This window comes from Canis lupus, chromosome 37 (assembly GCF_003254725.2).
Source record: "Canis lupus dingo isolate Sandy chromosome 37, ASM325472v2, whole genome shotgun sequence".
In the NCBI taxonomy this organism is placed as follows: domain Eukaryota; kingdom Metazoa; phylum Chordata; class Mammalia; order Carnivora; family Canidae; genus Canis; species Canis lupus.
The window spans coordinates 26494646-26512828 of NC_064279.1; the positions used below are offsets into that span (position 1 = coordinate 26494646).

The window sequence follows — 18183 nt, forward strand, 5'->3', positions numbered from 1 at the left end:
TTTTTTTTTTTTTTTTCCTCAAAATGTTTTGGCTGTGCTTATGTGAGTCTTCCAGAAGAATTTCATAATCAACTTGTCAAGTTCCAAAAGCTCCCCATTGGGATTTTGATGAAAATCGCATTAAACTGACATCCTTATAATGTCAAATCTCATCAGGAACATGTTGACTTTTCATTCATTTAGGTCATTTTTAATGTCCTTAAAGTTCTCTGGTTTTCTTCACATATTTCTGGCATATTTCTAAAAATGTTCCAGGTATCTATATACACACTTTGTTTCTGTGAATGGGATTTTTTATTTTTCCATTTCAGACTTCAGTTTTCAAGAAAAGTTTTTGTCTTAGTCGAGGTTCTTATGGTAACAATTTACAGAGGTACACTCTGTACTTTTTGAGGCAAACAACAACAAAAAAAGTTGGGTGGGAATTCTTTGGAAGGTGGCCAAGGCCTCCTCTGCAGCCTGAAGGCAGAAGGGGGAGTGGGCCCCGCAAGAGGGCCTGGAAACTAGGACTGCTTGGTCTCCTGGGGCTGCTTCTCTGGGAGATGTTTTTCCTCTCCCAGAGTTTGCAGCTTTCCTTGCTGCTCTCTTTGTTCCACTTTTCACATTTCTGGGAAACAAAGCGACAGTAGAGCGAATCTGGCTAAAGAGGCCATGCATAGGAGTGGAGCAATTCTGAGAGTCTGCGGGCTGGGGAGACCAGAGAGTGTCCGGGATCTCCAGACAATCTGCCCCTTCTCCCCTAGGAGGGCCCGTTGGGAGTGACGGCACAGACACCCTGCTCCTTAGTCCGGGTGACCCAGAAGCAGGGACTGGCCGTCCTGCTGCCCTGGGATTAGCGGTCCAGGCCCTCGCGCTTGCTCTCAGCTGAGCCCCCTCCGCTCTGGCTCCATCACACAGCGGCCACGGGCGCGCGGCTGTGTGGTCGGGGGCGCCAACTGCCTGCAGTTTCACATTATTTTGCCTTTAGGAAAAAAAAAAAAAAAAGATCCTTCCAGTTCTGCAACTTGAGATAAAGACTGTATTGCACCCTCAAGCGGCATCTGATGGACTGTCCCCGCGGGGGGCCTGCCTCTCCCTCTGCCTCTCTGTGTCTCTGATGAATAAATAAATACAATCTTTAAAACAAAAACCAAAAAAAAAAAAAAAAAAAAAAAAACAACCACAGGCAGCCCGGGTGGCCCCAGCGGTCTAGCGCCGCCTGCAGCCCAGGGCCTGATCCTGGAGACCCCGGATCGAGGCCCGCGTCGGGCTCCCTGCGTGGAGCCTGCTTCTCCCTCTGCCTCTCTCTCTGTGTCTATGAATAAATAAATAAAATCTTAAAAAAATAAAAAAACCCCCACAAAACCCAATTCTCCTTGAGAAGCCAGTTCCGTTAAAAGACCCCCAGTCCGGGAGCTGGGGCGGGGGCGTGGCTTGGACGGCGGGGGCGTGGCTGGGGCTGGGGGCGTGGCTTGGACGGCGGGGGCGTGGCTGGGGCTGGGGGCGGGGCTTGGACGGCGGGGCCCCGCTGCGGGCCGTTGCGATGGCGGAGGGACCGCCCCCGTCAGGCGCGTCCGCACGACTTGGGGCGTGGCTTCCGGCGGCGCAGGCGCGCTTTCCGGCCGGCCCGCCGGCCCTCCTTCCTTCCGGGGCGGGACTTCCGCCCTTATTGATAGGCGCCGGGCTGCACAACTGGTGGGAGGAGCGCCCGGGAGGTCGGTCCGGGTGTCCTGGCCTTCGCTTCTCGAAAGGGAACCCGGGGGGACGCTCTTCCCCGCTTTCTTTCTTGCTTCTTTCTCCGCGCGAGGCCTCGGTTTGCGCGGACACCCTGGGCTTTTGGTACGACCAGCCACCTGAGGCTCTTCCGCTTCCTCTTTTCCCAGGCCCCGCCCCCGGCGTCCCGTGGCCATGACGACGGCCCAGCGGGACTCCCTGGTGTGGCGGCTCGCGGGGCTGCTGCGGGAGTCGGGTGAGTGCGTCCCCGGCGAGCTGGGGCTGGAGCGCGGTGCGGGCGCGCCCTGCTTTCCAGGGGCGCCCCCGTCTTGGGAATCGTGGACTTACAGCTCTTCAAGGTCACGACGGTTCGGGCGTCTATGCATTTTTTTTTTTTTTTTTTTTTTTTTTTTTTACGGTTCCGGAGTATATTCTCCGGTGAGTGACGCTGCACACCAGCCGTCCTTCGGGACCCCGCTCCGGTGCCGCACCCTCTGATGCTTCCAGAGAACAGAGAGCTTTACTTGGCTGCGGGTCTCTGGAGACCAGGGCCAGGCATCACCACTGCTGCGGGGCAGGGCGCTCAGTGCACGAGGTTAGGGAGTCAGATTCACCGGGGTCGGGAGCCCGACTCTTTCAAACGTGGTGACGTTGTTAAGTTTTCTGAGCTTCAGTCTTCCTCGGCGGGGAAACGGCATAACGATCGCACTTAGACTCAAAAGGTGGTTGTGGGGTTTAATGTTAATCCCCAGAGAGCATTTGGGGCGGTGTTTGCGGAATGAGTAGAGGCTGGACCCTGGTAGCTGTGGTTTCTCCAAGTTGTCTCGGTGCTGGGCGCGGCGGAGCCACGCTGGTTGGTCACTGTGGTTGACGTTAGTGTGATAGAACAAGCTTTGGCTTTTTTTTTTTTTTAATTTTTTTATGATAGTTACACAGAGAGAGAGAAAGAGAGAGAGAGGCAAAGACATAGGCAGAGGGAGAAGCAGGCTCCATGCACCGGGAGCCCGACGTAGGATTCCATCCCGGGTCTCCAGGATCGCGCCCTGGGCCAAAGGCAGGCGCTAAACCGCTGCGCCACCCAGGGATCCCCAAGCTTTGGCTTTTTAAAAAAGATTCATTTTTTACTTTTTTAAAGCTTGGCTTTGAGATAAGACAGAAGTAGCAACTTGCTACCATAATCTTACTGAGTAAGATTATAATCTCAATCTTACTGAGTATTGTTCTCCAAGACCCCGGTTTCCATCTCTTTAAGAGGTGGTCAGTGGTGCTTCTCTTCAGGACATTCGGTGACGTTTAAATGAGGTAATGGAGTGGTCTGCGGCCTCCCACCTGATTCCTGTTAGCTGCCTCCCCGCACGTTGTACCCAGTACTCCCGTTGGTGGGGTCTGTGGAATCTCTCTTTAGAGCAGTTGTACTTTCTGGTTTGCGCCCCCCCCCCCCCCCCCCCCCCCCCGCCAAAGATTTTATTTATTTGTTCATGAGAGACACAGAGAGAGAGGCAGAGACACAGGCAGAGGGAGAAGCAGGCTCCCTGTGGGGAGCCCGATGCAGGACTTGGTCCTGGAACCCTGGGGTCATGACCTGAGCCAAAGGCAGATGCTCAACCACTGAGCCACCCAGGTGCCCCTCTGGCTTGTTTTGCTAACTGTATACATGTTTTATTATCTCTTCCACGCCAGGAGGCTCTTTGAGGGTGGGAAGAGTCTTTGAACCCTGTCCACATCTGTCCCTGGTGTCTAGTACCTGGAACGTCTTTCATGTAACGCTGCAGGATTTACCAGTTTGTTTGGCACCAATCTGGCCTGGTGCTCCAGGGGTTAGGGATGATTGGTGTGTGTGTGTGTGTCTGTCTGTCTGACTATAAGAGATGGCAAGAGAGGGATTTTTATGGTGATGGAATGGAATAGTTTTGTATCTTGGTTGTGATGTTGGTTACAGGGATCCATACCAAACAACAAAAGTGGCATAGAACTGTATGTGCGTAGCAGCATCAGATTGCTGACTTTGATATTGTACCACATCTACATAAAATGTAAACGTTAGTGGAAACCAGGTGAGGAATCTAGGTTATCTCTCTGTAATATTTCTGCAACATCTTTCAACTCTATCATGTTTTTGTTTTTGTTTTTAAAGTAGAAAAATATTTCTCCCTGCCTACCTCGTGGTTGTACTTTTGAAGGTGCAGTGATGGATACCAAGGTGAATGAAAGATGTCCTCAAGGATGACAATCTCATTAGAGAGAGCTGTTTTAACATGGAGATTGAGAATAATACCCATTTTATAATGAGCGGTTATTTTTTCTCTGGCATGCATTTTGGGATGGTTTGAAAGTTTCTCTAAGTGCTCGTGTTACTCTTGCAATCAGAAAAAGAAGTAAAGATCAAAGATATGGGCCATCTGGCCAGATCAGCAGTGGAGCATGTGACTCTTAATCTCGGGGGTTGTGGGTTTGAGCCCTATATTGTGTGTAGAGTTTACTTAAAAAAAAAAAGATGAAACGCTCAACTGGCTTTTATGTAAAGTGAGTGATGATAGTGTAAAAGGGCAGCAGTGCTTGCCTAGAGGAGGAAGGTCTCTTCCTCCTCAAGTGGTCTCTTGGTCTCTTCCCACTCAAGCTGGGCAGAATGTGTCAGAAATAAGGCCTCTGTGAATCAAATTGACTGTATTCCCAGCTCTTTGAGTAGACCAGACTCTCTTGAGCAGATGGTGAAAGAAAATTTGGAAAAGTTGGTTGGATGTAGTGAATGCAAAGTCATATCATCAGGCTGGAGAGTTAAGACTTTTTGTGGAGACAGAGGGGAGCTGCCCAAGACTTGTGAGCCGGGAGGAGATGGGATGACCCTGGCAGTGGAAGATCTACAATGTGGAGGGGACTGGGTGTATCCTGTGGTCACAGAGTCTCAGAATAAAGGGAAAGAGCCCTTTGTTATGTCCTCCTCCCTGTCTGCCCCTTTCCCTGCAGGCGACGTGGTCCTGTCTGGCTGTAGCACGCTGAGCCTGTTGACTGCCACCCTGCAGCAGCTGAACCATGTATTTGAGTTGCACCTGGGGCCATGGAGCCCTGGCCAGACAGGCTTTGTGGCTCTGCCCTCTCACCCCGCCGACTCCCCTGTCATCCTCCAGCTTCAGTTCCTCTTCGATGTGCTGCAGAAAACTCTTTCACTCAAGGTCCTGCGCTGGGAATGGAGTAGGATGCTTGGGGGTGTGGGGGCAGGGGGCCTGGGCACATGAAGTCTGCAGGGCCCAGATCCAGAAGATGTGGGAGCTGTAGGTGCCTGTGTGGAGGAGGAGGGGCCCAAGAAGGGGAGTTGTGCTGGCCTCGGTGACAGAAGTGTTTTCTTTTAGCTGGTACACGTCCCTGGTTCTGGGCTTCCAGGGCCCATCAAGATTTTTCCCTTCAAGTCCCTTCGGCAGCTGGAGGTACGGTGTGTTGGGGGATGCTGGCACACAAAACCCAATTTGAGGCAACCTTTTGGGAATGGGGAAAGAGACGGCCCCCTTTGGTGGGCAGGCCAGGCCTGAGCGTGCCCACTGCTCTGCAGTGACGCACCATTCATCTCGTGCATTTAATGCTTCCCTGAACCATAGTTGGATTTGTCACCTTTTCCCTCCCTGTAAAAAGAGGGAAGTGGGATGAAGCCTCTGCCTTTTGTGAAAGTGTCTCCCAGCCTCCCTCCCTTCCTCCACCTCAGCTCCGAGGTGTCCCTCTTCACTGCCTCCGGGGCCTCTGTGGCATCTACTCACAGCTGGAGACCCTGATTTGCAGCAGGAGCATCCAGGCCCTAGAGGTAAGGAAGATAAGGGCTGGGCCTGGATCCCTGTTCTGGGGACACAGAGAACCAAGCTCTGCTGTTCCCCTTCTTCGCAGCCTTCCCCGCTTCCCTGCGGACAGTGTCCTTGCCCCTCTGCTGTGCTCCCGTGGCAGCACCATGTTCCTATGGGTGTTGATGGTCCCACCTCCCGTCTTGTACTCAGTATTCTCATGTCCAGGTCCCCATTCTTCCACAACAAACTCCTGGGGGCAGGGCCCTGGGCTTGTTGTCCATCCATCTCTCCAGACCAAGCTTAGTATATAAAGAACAAGTGAATGGCTAGGGGACAGCATGGCCTTGGAGCAGGGAGGAGGGGACAGCGGATGTAATGGAGCACCCTGTCTCAGGAACTCCTCTCAGCCTGCGGCGGTGACCTCTGCTCTGCCCTGCCCTGGCTGGCTCTGGTCTCTGCCAACTTCAGCTACAATGCACTGACTTCCTTAGACAGCTCCCTGGTGAGTGCCTCCGAGGGAAGGGGGCTTGGGGGAAAGAGGGAGGGCCCTTAGGGAGGAGGGCCAGCTGGCTGCCTGAAGGTGTCTGATTCTTTGCTGCTCCCCCCTCTCCCCCCAGCGTCTCTTGTCAGCTCTCCGCTTCCTGAATCTGAGTCACAATCAAGTCCAGGATTGCGAGGGCTTCCTGATGGTGAGTCTGAGCAGGCTGCTTGGGGGGCTGGCACCACGTGGGTCTGTGATCATTCTGCTCCGACTCTCCTGGCCGGGTTTTGCTCCCACCTTACTCCTGTCCCACACCATCCCCCAGGTTGGGCTCACCCTGGAGGCAGTACTCTTTGGGAATTCAGGCCGTGGCATAGGAGAAGCCAGTGTTCAGATCTCAGCTCCTAATCCTTGTGTGACTTGGGATAACCAGCCTCCAAGTTTCTTAATTTGTCAAGCAGAAATCATAGGAGGACCTGCTTTTATAGTATTAAAGTGCTCCGGGAGGTTGTGTGATGTTACATAGCCCTGCATCTAGCTCAGGAAAGGTAGCCTGGGGATGATGGTGGAGAAGCTTCTCCCAAGTCTCATGCTCAGAGACAAAATTGGACAGTAGGGGATCCCCGGGTGGCTCAGTAGTTTAGTGCCTGCCTTCAGCCCAGGGTGTGATCCTGGAGACCTGGGATCGAGTCCCTCGTCGGGCTCCATGCGTGGAGCTTGCTTCTCCCTCTGCCTGTGTCTCTGCCTCTCTCTCTCTCTCTCTCTCCCTCTCATGAATGAAAAAAATTAAAAAAAAAGTTAGACAGTAGTTAATGTGGTGAGGACAGATTTTAATCCATAATACACCACTGCGGTGGTAATAAGCTATCATGCTGTGTAATCAGTAGTAAAACATTCTAATTTGAGATAAACTTCAGCATGAACTGAACTTAAATTTGATTTGTGCAGAGATTACTGGGCATTTTAAAGGGAGAGTGAGGGAGAAGGCAGAGGCTTGAGCAGAATCTCTCCTTGACCAAACTAGTCTGTTTCCTCTGAAGTCAAGGAAGTGGAAATTTACAAAAAGCAGGATGGGGGGTTGTTGGTCCACGTGAAATCTGTCGGGGTTCAGGCTTGCCGGAGTTGGCCGCCTACCTTCCCACCTAGGCTGGGAGACAGGGGCTCTGTCTTCAGCTGTTGATTGGACCAAACTAAATTCTCCTGGCAGCCTTGGGTTTTCCTAGGAGGGAAGGTAAGGGAGCTGGAGTTGTCTTCCCAAGGATGTGACCTTGAGCTATTAGGAACTATGCTGGTATTTGTTCAGCCCTGTTAACGTTGGTAGGGGGTGGGGTGGAGGACCCGAGAACTCATTTGTGGTGCAAGTGTGCAGTCTTTATAGACCAGGGTTGAGGCCTACTCGAAGAGAAGGCTCAGAGGAGCCCAGCTAGGGTCTGGTCAAGGAGAGAACCTTCATCACCACTCCTTCTCAGGACTTGTCTGAGCTCTACCATCTGGACATCTCTTATAACCACCTGCATTTAGTGCCGAGAGTGGGACCCTCGGGGGTGGCTCTGGGGACCCTGATACTGCGAGGCAATGAACTCCGGAGCCTGCAGGGTGAGTGCAGAGCATGGGGAGGAAGGTGGAGGGCTGGGGAGTGGGGGAGGGTGGGGCAAACATGTAGGGGTGTAGGGGCGGTGTGAGACTCAGGGTGGCCTGGGTCCCTGGGTCCCGTGTGCATCCAGAGCCTAATGTGGGCCTGTGGGTAGGTCTGGGGTGCCCAGGCTCGTCTTTCTGCTCTATGCTCCCCCAGCACCCTGCCTCCCCCTGCAACACATGTCCTTCCTCCCTTCTCGCCTCTGCCCCAGGCCTGGAGCAGCTGAAGAACCTTCGGCACTTGGACTTGGCATACAACCTACTAGAAGGACACCGGGAGCTGGCGCCACTGTGGCTGCTGGCTGAGCTCCGCAAGGTGAGCGCTCCGAGCTGGCAGCCAGCTTTGCGCCTCTCCCTCCCTCCCAGGCTGGTTGGGTTCGTGCCCTTCCTCACACAGGGAGGCCTGAGGCCCGTCTCCGTCTCCTCTTCCTGCCCGTCAGCTCTACCTGGAAGGGAACCCTTTGTGGTTCCACCCTGCGCACCGAGCGGCCACCGCCCAGTACTTGTCACCCCGGGCCAGGGATGCTGCAACTGGCGTGAGCAGTCTTCTCCTGCCCACTCTGCTCTCCCTTTCCTGCCTGTCCTCCTCCCCATCCTCTCACCACCCGATCCCAGGGGAGGGAGGCCTCGGCCCTGGGCCCCTAGCTGAGCCCATGGGTCCCTGCATGGCCGGCAGGGCCCCCTGGGTGGGCAGCAGGCATTGCACCACCAACACGGCCCCTCCCCCCTGTCTTTGCTTAGTTCCTCCTTGATGGGAAAGTCTTGTCAGTGACCGACTTTCAGGTTAGTGTGCTGGGAGCACCGGCAGGAGGAGGCCATCCGAATCCACTTGGGAGGACAGGAAAGGGGAGGGGGCCCCTGGGTAGCTACACAGTAGGCCCCTCCGTTGGCTCGCCCAGTGGGCAGAGGTGCACCTCTGGCTCCCACCTCACCCTCCTTCCTGTTGTCACACGCCAGACCTCCACGTCCTCGGGGCTTGGCTCCTCGGCCACACCTCTGCATGGGCCAGCTGGGAGTACTGTCGAAACCTCAGGTGGCCCTGACCTGAGTGACAGCATCTCCTCTGGGGGCATTGTGGCCCAGCCGCCTCACCGGAAGGTCAAGGTAAAGAGCGTCTCTGTGCCTGGGGTTGGGGCCTTTTATGGGGGTCCTGGGTTATGGATGGGCTGGGAAGAGAGAGGCCACCTCCTTGCCTGTGGGGGTTTTTCTGGGTAAGGGTGGGTGTGTGGCGATGGACGGCGGGGTGGGGGGCCCTGGCTCTCAGAGAGCGTTGGTCCTGTGTCCACCTTCAGAGCTGGGTCCGTGTGAGGCGGGCAAGTATCTCAGAACCCAGTGATACAGACCCAGAGCCCCGGACTCTGGATCCCTCCCCGGCTGGTAAGTGTGCTGTGGCCCGGCTGCCCTGCCCTCCGTCCTGCCCTCTGTCCTGCCCTCGTCCTGCGTCAGTCCTGCCCTCTGTCCTGCACCAGTCTCTGAGCGCTGCAGTGGAGCAGGGCGCTATAGAGGGCCTCAGTCCTTCTAGTTTAAGAAAAGAAGAGACTGCCCCTGGGCAGCATTTTCCAAAGGGTTTTTCAAGGAACGTGAATTGTGGGGGATGTGGAAGGGTCACTTGATGAAAGCTGGGCTGACCAGCGTTAACTAGGCGTGCTCCCTCCGGGACATCCCAGGACCCCTGTACACTCCCAGGTATCCCGAATCCCTTCCTCAGCAGCATGTACTGCATGGTTCCCACCAGCCCTGAGCATGGTGTTCCCTGGGGCACGCTTTGGGACACGCTGCTGAGGAGCAGCCTTTGGTCTCCCTGTGATCCCCCCATTACATCACTTCACCTCGAGGAGCAGTGGGAAGAGAGGCTGGGGTCGTTGGGGGTCATGGGGAGGCTGCAGGCTCACTAAGCGGTCCGCTCCCCACTGGCCCAGGGCGGTTTGTGCAGCAGCACCGGGAGCTGGAACTCTTGAACAGCTTCCGGGAACGGTTCGGCTGTGACTGGCTGCAGTACAGGAATCACCTGGGGGCGTCTGGGACCCCTGTTGTGGCCACGTCCTCCAAGACCCCTGCCCTCAGCACGCTGCCCCTGAGCCCAGGGTCTGTGCCCGGACCTCCGCCCCCAGAGAAGGAGTCCCCGCAGGAAACGGCGGAGGAGGTCAGGCCAGAGCCGGAGCTCCAGGAGGAAGGGGGGCTGGAGGAGCAGGGGAAAGAGGAAGAAGGAAAGGAGGACGAGGAGGAGCAGGAGCCCGATGAAGTGGAAGGTGAGCGGTGAGCGCTCGCTTGGCAGCTGCCAGGGAGACTGGGCCAGGTGCTGCTGGTACATCTGGGAGAGTTGGGAAGACCAGGCTTGGTGGGGGTTGACCCCTTCTGGAGGGAGGGCCAGAAGTTGCGGAGACCTGTCCCTCTCACAGGATTGCTCTCCTGGTCTCCGCAGTGGAGCTGTGTCGCCCCATGTTGGTGTGTCCCCTGGAGGGGCCGGACGGTGTGCGGGGCAGGGAATGCTTTCTCCGGGTCACCTCCAGCCACCTATTTGAGGTGGAACTCCAAGCAGCTCAGACCCTGGCCCGCCTTGAGCTCCAGAGCCTGGAAACGGCTGAGGTGGAGCCTGAGCCTCAGACCGAGAGGCGGGCAGCGCTCGAGGTGAGCGGCGGTGTCCGGGGTCCTGGCAAGGGTGCTGGGCTCCCTGCAGGATCCGACTGGGACAGCTGGGTGCTAGGTGCCAGGCACCGAGTGGCGAGTCTCCCCAGCCTCTCATGGACACTTGGAGCAGCGCAGCAGAGCTGTGGGGTCCAAGACGTGGCCCCAGACGGCCTGGAAGGCTGGACTGAGGGGTTGGGCCGCTGAGCTAGAGTGTGGATGTCAGCAGGCACATTTTCACGACGTCCGGAGCTGATTTTCTTGCACGCTGTCAGTATAACCCAGATGCCTCCAATCTCTCCCTTCTGTTTCCTGCCTGGTCCCCCTCTGTGTGTGCAGGGCTCAGATCCCCTCCCCGGGGCCCCTGTCCTCGTTCTTCGTTTCTCCTACATTTGCCCTGACCGGCAGCTGCGTCGCTATGTGGTGCTAGAGCCCGACGCCCATGCAGCTCTCCAGGTAACCGCCTCAAGTGAGGCCCAGGAGGCTGGGGGAAGACTGGAAGGCCGAGGGCCGGGGTCCGTTGCTCACAGCCTCTTCCGGCCCACCCTGTTTCAGGAGCTGCTTGCTGTGTTGACCCCAGCAGCCACCACGGCTCAGCGTCAGCTTGGGGAAGCAAGAGACCCGCTGCGGGGCAGACTCCAGTGTCTCCGCTGTGGCCAGGAGTTCAAGCCAGAGGAGCCCAGGTTGGGGTTGGACAGTGAGGAAGGCTGGAGGCCTCTGTTCCAGGAGACAGGTACACGTACCTTGCCCTTGACCTTCCTGCACACAAGCCTCCCCCCCTCACCCGTTTCAGAGACCGTGGCTTCAAGGAAGGGAATGTGGAGGGGGAGCCCCCGGGAAGGAAGGAGTGGGCACCAGTTCTTCTGTCTGGAGGAGAAATGAAACTGTCTGCCGGATACATTAAAAAAAAAAAAAAAATCCAAGTGAAAGAAGAAATTTTATCCTTTTTTTCTCTCTAAAAGTCAGGAAACGCAATCTCCGTAATTGTTGAAACGTACTCACTATTTTTTCATAACTTGCAGGCTTTTTCCACTTTTTCTGGGCTGATACTTAGAAACTTCATAAAAGCTCCTTAGCCCTCACCACAGCGTGGGTGTAGTGCTGTCCCCAGAGCATGTTTGGCTGTTGAATAAGATGTTTTGGAGGTTGGCTGAGGTTGTCCTGCCTGGACTGACCTTGTTGGCTACTTGAGATCGAGGGGTGCCTCATGGCATCTCTTCACATGCTCTTCCTTAAAGCGAGAGAGTTTTCTACCATGGATCAGTCAGGAAGCAACGTCTTTGTAGATATAAAACAGAAAAGAGATATTCTTGATGCTGTCTGTGTTGAAACATGTGACTTACTAGCTGGTTTGGCTGCTTGGCAGCAGCTGGACAGGACTAAAATTTTGAGCAAATAGGCCCCTCTCCATCCCCCACCCTGAACCTCTGCGGTGGCACCAGGTGTGCGGTGGAAACAGCCCCATCCCCTCCAAGACCTCCCTGTACCGCGTGGGGTCACGTGGCCCCTGAGTTCTGAACCTTCGGGGGTCATTATTATTGAATGTTCCCCTGTGCTATGTTCTTCTGTTTGAGCCTCGGTTACCTCATCTGAATAGAGAAGAGAGTGAACTTGCCCTCCATACTGTTAGGAGATTTATTTATTTATTTTTTAAAAGATTTTATTTATTCATGAGAGACACAGAGAGAGGGAGAAAGAGGCAGAGACACAGGCAGAGGGAGAAGCAGGCTCCATGCAGGGAGCCCGATGTGGGACTCCATCCCGGGACTCCAGGCTCATACCCTGGGCTGAAGGCAGGTGCTAAACCGCTGAGCCACCCAGGGATCCCTCGTTAGGAGATTTAAATGTGATAAAAGGACACCAGGCACAGTATCAGCACAAAACAAAGGTCCTGTGTAAATGGTAGCTGCTGCTGCTAGCCTCAACTGGACAGTCGAGGGCAGGAGGTGTCGATTTTTTTTTTCTTTAAGATTTTATGTATTAAGGAGAGTGAGAGCACAAGCAGGGTGAGGGGCAGTGGGAGAGGGACAAGCAGACTCCTAGCTGAGCAGGGAGCCAGACGCTAGGCTCGATCCCAGGACCCGGAGATCATGACCTGAGCCAAAGGCAGACACTTAACTGACAGCCACCCAGGTGCTCCAGTTTTTTTTTTTTTTTTTTTAATTTATTTTGAGAGAGTAGGAGAGCAGGTGTGCATGAGCAGGGAGCAGAGTGGGAAGGAGAGGGAAGGAGTCTCAAGCAGACTCCCTGCTGGGCGAAGGGCCTGATGGAGGGCTGATCCTATGACCCCAAGGTCATGACTGCAGATGAGCCAGAACCAAGAGCCATCTGCTCAACTCACTGAGCCTCCCATGTGCCCTAGGTTGTGTTAGTTTTTTGACGGTTGTTTTCCTCATTTGCACATTGGGACCCAGAGAGTTTTGATTCTATTGTCAAAGGGTCCCGCGTGTGCCTGCTGTAGCTGCTCAAAGAATGTTTGTTCTCACTGCCGATCCACCTGCCCCCCCCCCCCCCATCCTTTATTCTTTACCTGACCGTTCACCCATCCTGACCACCCCATAGGACAGGCACTGGCATCACTCCATTCCAGAGGAGGAGCTAGGCTCCGAGAGCTTAGGTGACTTGTAATTGGATAGCTGACACCAGTAAGTGACAGAGCCTGGAATTGGACCCACACCTGGCTCCCTGCCTTCCCGATCTGTTGATTTGGGGCTTTCAGATGTCGCTGGTGGAACCTCAGAGCACATGACAGCCCGAGGCTGTGGGAGGGGCCAGCGCAGGGCCTGGCTGAGGTTGGTCCTCTTTGCAAAGGCCTGAAATCAGAAGGTGGGGTGTTATTTTGAGGAGGTTGTGGGCCATGGTCTGGGTTGGTTCCTCCCTCACTGGGTTGGAGAGCGGTGGGTTAGCAGGCCTGCAGAGGAGGTGGGGCGGGTGGGAATGGCAGGGAGTGTATGCAGCCAAGGTGAGTCCAGGAGGGGGCGGGCAGTGTTTATGAGCTTGGGGGGGGGGGGACTGTGGCCTTCTGTGGGGGGGCTCACAGGGATGGTGCTCATCCCTGCAGAATCTCCAGCTATGTGTCCACACTGCGGTAGTGATCATGTGGTTCTCCTGGCTCTGTCTCTGGGAGCCACCAGCAGGGAGCCTGGGCAGGGAGAACAGTCGCCAGCGCCCTCGCAGACGGTCAGCGCCGTCCCCGACCCTCCGGGGCACAGTGACCCCGGCAGCAGGGCTGACAGGGCCCCGTCCCCAGCACCGGTCTCCCAGGATCGCCACAGTTGGAGCCTCAGTCCCCGTGAGTAGAGGTGAAACGAGACAGAGGTGGTGTCTGGGGGCGGGAGGAGGCCGGCCAGGGAGGTGAGCTGGTGCTGTGGTAGCCGGGGCTGCCTGACGGCCCGCTGCTTGCCCCTAGCCCCTGAGCGCCATGGCCTCCGCTCTGTGGACCACCGGCTCCGGCTCTTCCTGGATGTCGAGGTGTTCACCGATGCCCAGGAGGAGTTCCAGTGCTGCATCAAGGTCTTTGCCCCTAGCTCACCAGAGTGCCCACTGTTTCTGCCGTAGCAGGCCGTGTCAGAAAGTGGCTCGAGAAGCTCCTGGTTTCAACTCTAGAGGTCACTTGCAGTGGCTCTGGACACGTTCCTTTGGTACCTAAGTCTGCTGTTGCCAGTCTACACCAGGGATGGCACTGCCTGCCTTACAGGGTGCAGTGGTATCTGCGCACCGGCGTCTGGCAGCTGCCTAGCTCAGTGCCAGGCCCTCACGTGGGGCCTCCCGTCACTGTTAGAAGTGACAACGTTATTGGTGTCTCTGTGGGCACCTAGCATTTGCGAGACACTAAGGATTCAGAGTAAATCAGTCTTGCCATCTGTCTTCTACTCTGGTGTGAAGAACCCCATGACTGTGAGAGATGAAAGTGCTGGAATCAGGCTGAGGCGTTGGACCCAGCCTGAGGGACAGTGCCTCCCCTTTGAGGGGAGCAGATGTGAGATGGGATCCAGGTGTCGAAGGATGGGTTGGAGGGGAGCAGGGAAAGGAAGCAGCGCATGTGTGGGGCCTGAGAGGAGCTGGCTAGTGGGGAACCTGTTGCTCTGGGGGCAGCAGGAGGTTGGGTGGGGGCAGGTGCCCTGAGACAAGGCTGAAGAGGCAGGCAGGGCCGGTTGGGGGCAGCCTCAAGTGTCTGCCAAGGAGTTTGGAGCTGATCCCAAGGGCCGCGGGAGCCCCAGAGGCAGGGGAATGTGGAGAGTGGGTCGGAGTGGCACGATGCTAGGCGGCGGGTTCCCTGTGAGCCGACTGCAGGTCCGGATGCGGGGAGGAGGGGAGGGCCGCGGGGACTGTGCTCTCAGCCCGGCAGCCGGCTCCCGGGTCCCCTCTCTCCTCACCTTCCTCTCCCCCTTAGGTGCCGCTGGTGCTGGCCGGCCACTCTGGGGAGTCTGTGTGCCTGGTGGTGGTGTCTGACCACAGGCTTTACGTGCTGAAAGTGACGGGGGAGATATGGTGAGCGAGCAGGGCCACGGGACGGGGCAGGGCTCCCCGTGGGTCTCGCTCCGCTCACCTGTTGCCACCACTCCGGCCCTCCCTCTCCACAGTGGGCCTCCAGCCAGCTGGTTGCAGCCAGCCCTGGCCGTGCCCCTGCACGACCTGAGTGGCATCGAACTGGGGCTGGCGGGACAGAGTCTGCGGCTGGAGTGGGCTGCCGGTGCAGGCAGCTGCATCCTGCTGCCCCGAGATGCCAAGCGTTGCCGGGCCTTTCTGGATGAGCTCACCGGTAAAAGAGGGGGAAGGGAGGCGCAGGGCGGGCAGGTGGGGGCCGAGGGGTCACGGCTGCCCATGTCTGGGAGCCGCAGTGGAGACAGACAGGTGATAAGGCTTGTCCCTTGTAGAAGTTTCTGATCTCTATAAATCAGGAGAACGAAAGGTCTTGAGAGGTGGAGAGGTTGGGATAGAGGAGAGGGAGCGTCTGAAGCTCCCCGTCCCTGGCTGGCTCTGTCCAGATGTCTTGCAGGCTCTGCCCCCCAGCTGGAGGAGCGGTGTCAGGGCCACAGAGGAGGAGGTGACCCCGAAGCACCGCCTCTGGTGAGTGGATAGGAGGTCGAGGCTGCAGTTGGTGCCCACACAGCTGCTCGGAGTGCAGGCCTCTCTACAGGCCGCAGCCACGGCTGGGCCCTGAGCACCTGGGTGGCTGCCTGTCCTCACACGTGACCCCGCCCTGGTTGCTCCTCCCTGCCCCCCTCAGCATTTCCTACCCCCTGGCTGACCAGTCCTTCCCCCCCGCCCCCAGGCCGTTGCTGGAGAGAGACTCTTCCTCCAGGCCTCCCCTGTTCTTCTACCTTCGGGTGTTCCTGGTGGAAGGTGAGGCTCCTGTACCCTGTCCTGCCCTGGCCCCTGGCAGGCCCCCCAGGGCCGCTGTGTACAGTTTCTAGAATCTGGACATCCTCTCACAGCCACATCCTCCTGGCCTCTCTGAGTGGGGCCGGGAGGTTTCCTGGGTCCTCAGTTGCTTCGGGGTACAGGCTTTCTGTGAGTGGAGCAGATTGGCTGGGCCTGCCCCTCTCCATCTGCCCCTCTTTTACCTGGAGAGAAAAAGGTCAGAGGAGGCCGGGAGGCTGTAGGGTTCCCTTTGTCTTGGGTCTTCGAGGTTTTGGAGGCTAGAGATGCCTGGAGTTTGGAAAAGGGAGAGCTGTGGCCTCCAGGGGCACAGGCTGCCCAGTGACCACCTTGGCAGCATGCGGTTTGCTCCTGCCCTGGTCCCGGGATGCCGCCCCAGGGCTCTGGGCTCCTCTGTGGCTTCCTACTCTGGGCCTCGCCCTCTTTTCCTCTAGGCTCCGAGGCCTGCCCTGTGTCCCTGATGATGACTCTGTCCACCCTGTACCTGTTAGAGGAGGATCTTGTGGGGTCCCAGGTGGAGCCCACTCTTCCAGCAGCATCTGGTGAAGCCTCTGAGCAGTCCCTGCCCTTGGGGCTGGGCCCTTCTGTGCGCATCAGGGAGCAGTGGCCCCTCAGCAGCTTGAGCTCGGTGCTGCTCTATCGTACGGCCCCAGGGGACCTGAAGCTGGTCTTCTACGATGAGGTGTGTGAGAGAGAGATGTGGGGAGTGGGGAGCAGTCGTGGTGGGGGGAACACGGAGAAGCAGGGCACAAGGAGCTGGGGGCTCGCTGGGTTTGGATGAGCAGCAGGTAGAGAGGGTCGGGGCTGGCAGTGGGGGCGGAAGCTCCGGGGCGGAAGCTTCCGGGCCTGGATCCTGCCTTGTGTTGAGGGACACCTTTCGTGACGCACTGGCTGCTGCTTGGAGTCCGCATTTGTTCAGAGGGAGCCAGCCCTCTGATCTTCCCAGCTTCCGTGGGAAGAGGTGCTGTCGTTAGGCTTAGGACGGATGGAGAAACTGAGGCTCAGAGGCAATTAACCAGTGTGTCTGGGTCACAAAGGGTAGATCCAGGAATTGAACTGCATCCTTGGAATTGACTCCAGAACGTAAGTTCTGGAAAACAGGGCTGGGAGTGGGCAGTGGTTTAACGAAACAAGACTGAAGCCGTGGGGGTTCTTCAGTAGGTGTTCTGATTAAGCAGCTCCAAGTCGGGTTTTCTGAGGACTGACAGGCTCAGGGGCAGGAAGGGCCCCCTAGCCTCAGCTCACTATGCCCGCTCTGCCAGGTGTCCCGGCTGGAGAGTTTCTGGGCGCTTCGTGTCGTGTGTCCAGAGCAACTGACGGCACTGCTGGCCTGGATTCGGGAGCCCTGGGAGGAGTTGTTTTCCATCGGACTCCGGACTGTGACCCAAGAGACTCTAGATCTTGACCGGTGAGGCTTCTGTGCCCACCCCGCCTGCCTCGGGAGCCGTGGCTGCAGATGCTCCCTCCTCGGACCCCTTCTGCGGACTTTGGCAGCCTTGGGGGCTCGTCAGTGAGGCTCCGGTGACCCAGGGCACACGGGCAGGGTGAGAGGAGTCGCTTGGCCCGGTTGGCCCCAAGGGGCAGGCTCCGTGGTTGGTAGGAATGTTTCTCTTGCACTTTGTCTCAGGTATCAATAAAATTGCTTCCATTCCGGATGCCACGGGGGTACATCCATGTGTCACTCTGCAGCCTGCTGCTCCTTCAGCTCTTCTAACACACAGCACCCCGCCCACAGCTCCCCCTGCAGGGGGCAGCCCAAGCAGCCTCAGCCTTGTCTATCCAGGGAGCCCCCTCTGCCCCAGCTGAGGGGAGCAAGTAGGACCCCTGACCCGTGGGTACCAGGCCTCAGCGAGCCAAGCCTGTTAGGGGGCCCGATGTGGATATCACTGCCCAACAAATGGGGCCAGTTTGGTTCTAGGTCTCAATTTACAGCTGGGAAATAATGAGTATCTCCGGTGTGGGCAGTGGGCGCTGGGGGTGAGGGGTGTCTGGGGAGGAGGCGGGTGGACATGGGCTGTGGAGGGAGCGCTTGCCCCCTCCTCATGCAGCCTGGTCCTTCACCTTCACCTCTGTCCCCGCAGCCACAGTGATCTGTCCAGAGGGGCTCACGTGCTCGGTGTGGCTGCTGGAGCACCCAAGAAAGAGGCTCACTTTCCCCGTGAGGGGTGCTGAGAGGGTAAGCCTGGAGCTGTGGGCCACAAAGGGGGAGCTTTCCTGAGAGCGGAGCCGTGTAGAGAGGTGGAGGCGGGAGTAGGAGCACGCAGGGCCGTGTCCTGCTGGTCTCTCCGGGGTCCCTGGACCAGCTGTGCCTGCAGGCAGTCCCTGGAACTTCAGGTTATGTGAACTAAAGGAGGTCCCTTCCCGTTTCTTCTCTCTCTCTCTCTCTCTCTCTCTCTCTCTCTCTCTCTCGCTTACGCTAATTGGAACCAAATAATGAGCCGCAGAAAGGGTCCCAACTACATAAATCCCCACTCTAACTTGAGCCAGTGTGACTTGGGATTTGATCTTTGCATCTGAAAATGGACACAGCAGGACAAGTGGCCCCCACGTGTCTGTGCAGAGGCCCTGGGAGGAAGGCTCGGGCTCGGAGCATTGGAGGCT

At 57.1% G+C, this 18183-nt stretch overlaps 1 protein-coding gene across 2 annotated transcripts; it reads left to right on the top strand.

Moving 5' to 3' along the window:
- Positions 1-1620: 1620 nt before the first annotated feature.
- LOC112656337 (serine/threonine kinase 11 interacting protein) lies at positions 1621-17237 on the top strand. 2 transcript variants are annotated; one of them, XM_025441581.3, is made up of 25 exons: positions 1621-1694; positions 1863-1948; positions 4657-4862; positions 5040-5114; positions 5387-5482; positions 5854-5961; positions 6077-6148; positions 7410-7536; positions 7788-7891; positions 8016-8111; positions 8317-8358; positions 8533-8679; positions 8868-8952; positions 9495-9824; positions 9998-10203; positions 10540-10656; positions 10756-10933; positions 13262-13492; positions 13610-13713; positions 14594-14691; positions 14784-14962; positions 15102-15270; positions 15476-15546; positions 16017-16264; positions 16845-17237. In XM_025441581.3, exons 2-25 carry the CDS (start codon positions 1888-1890, stop codon positions 16992-16994), a joined length of 3300 nt encoding a protein of 1099 aa, XP_025297366.3. In that variant the 5' UTR covers positions 1621-1694; positions 1863-1887; the 3' UTR covers positions 16995-17237. The 2 variants fall into 2 exon arrangements, with proteins under 2 accessions (XP_025297366.3, XP_025297367.3); XM_025441582.3 differs by having other exon boundaries at positions 15189-15270.
- Positions 17238-18183: the final 946 nt, after the last annotated feature.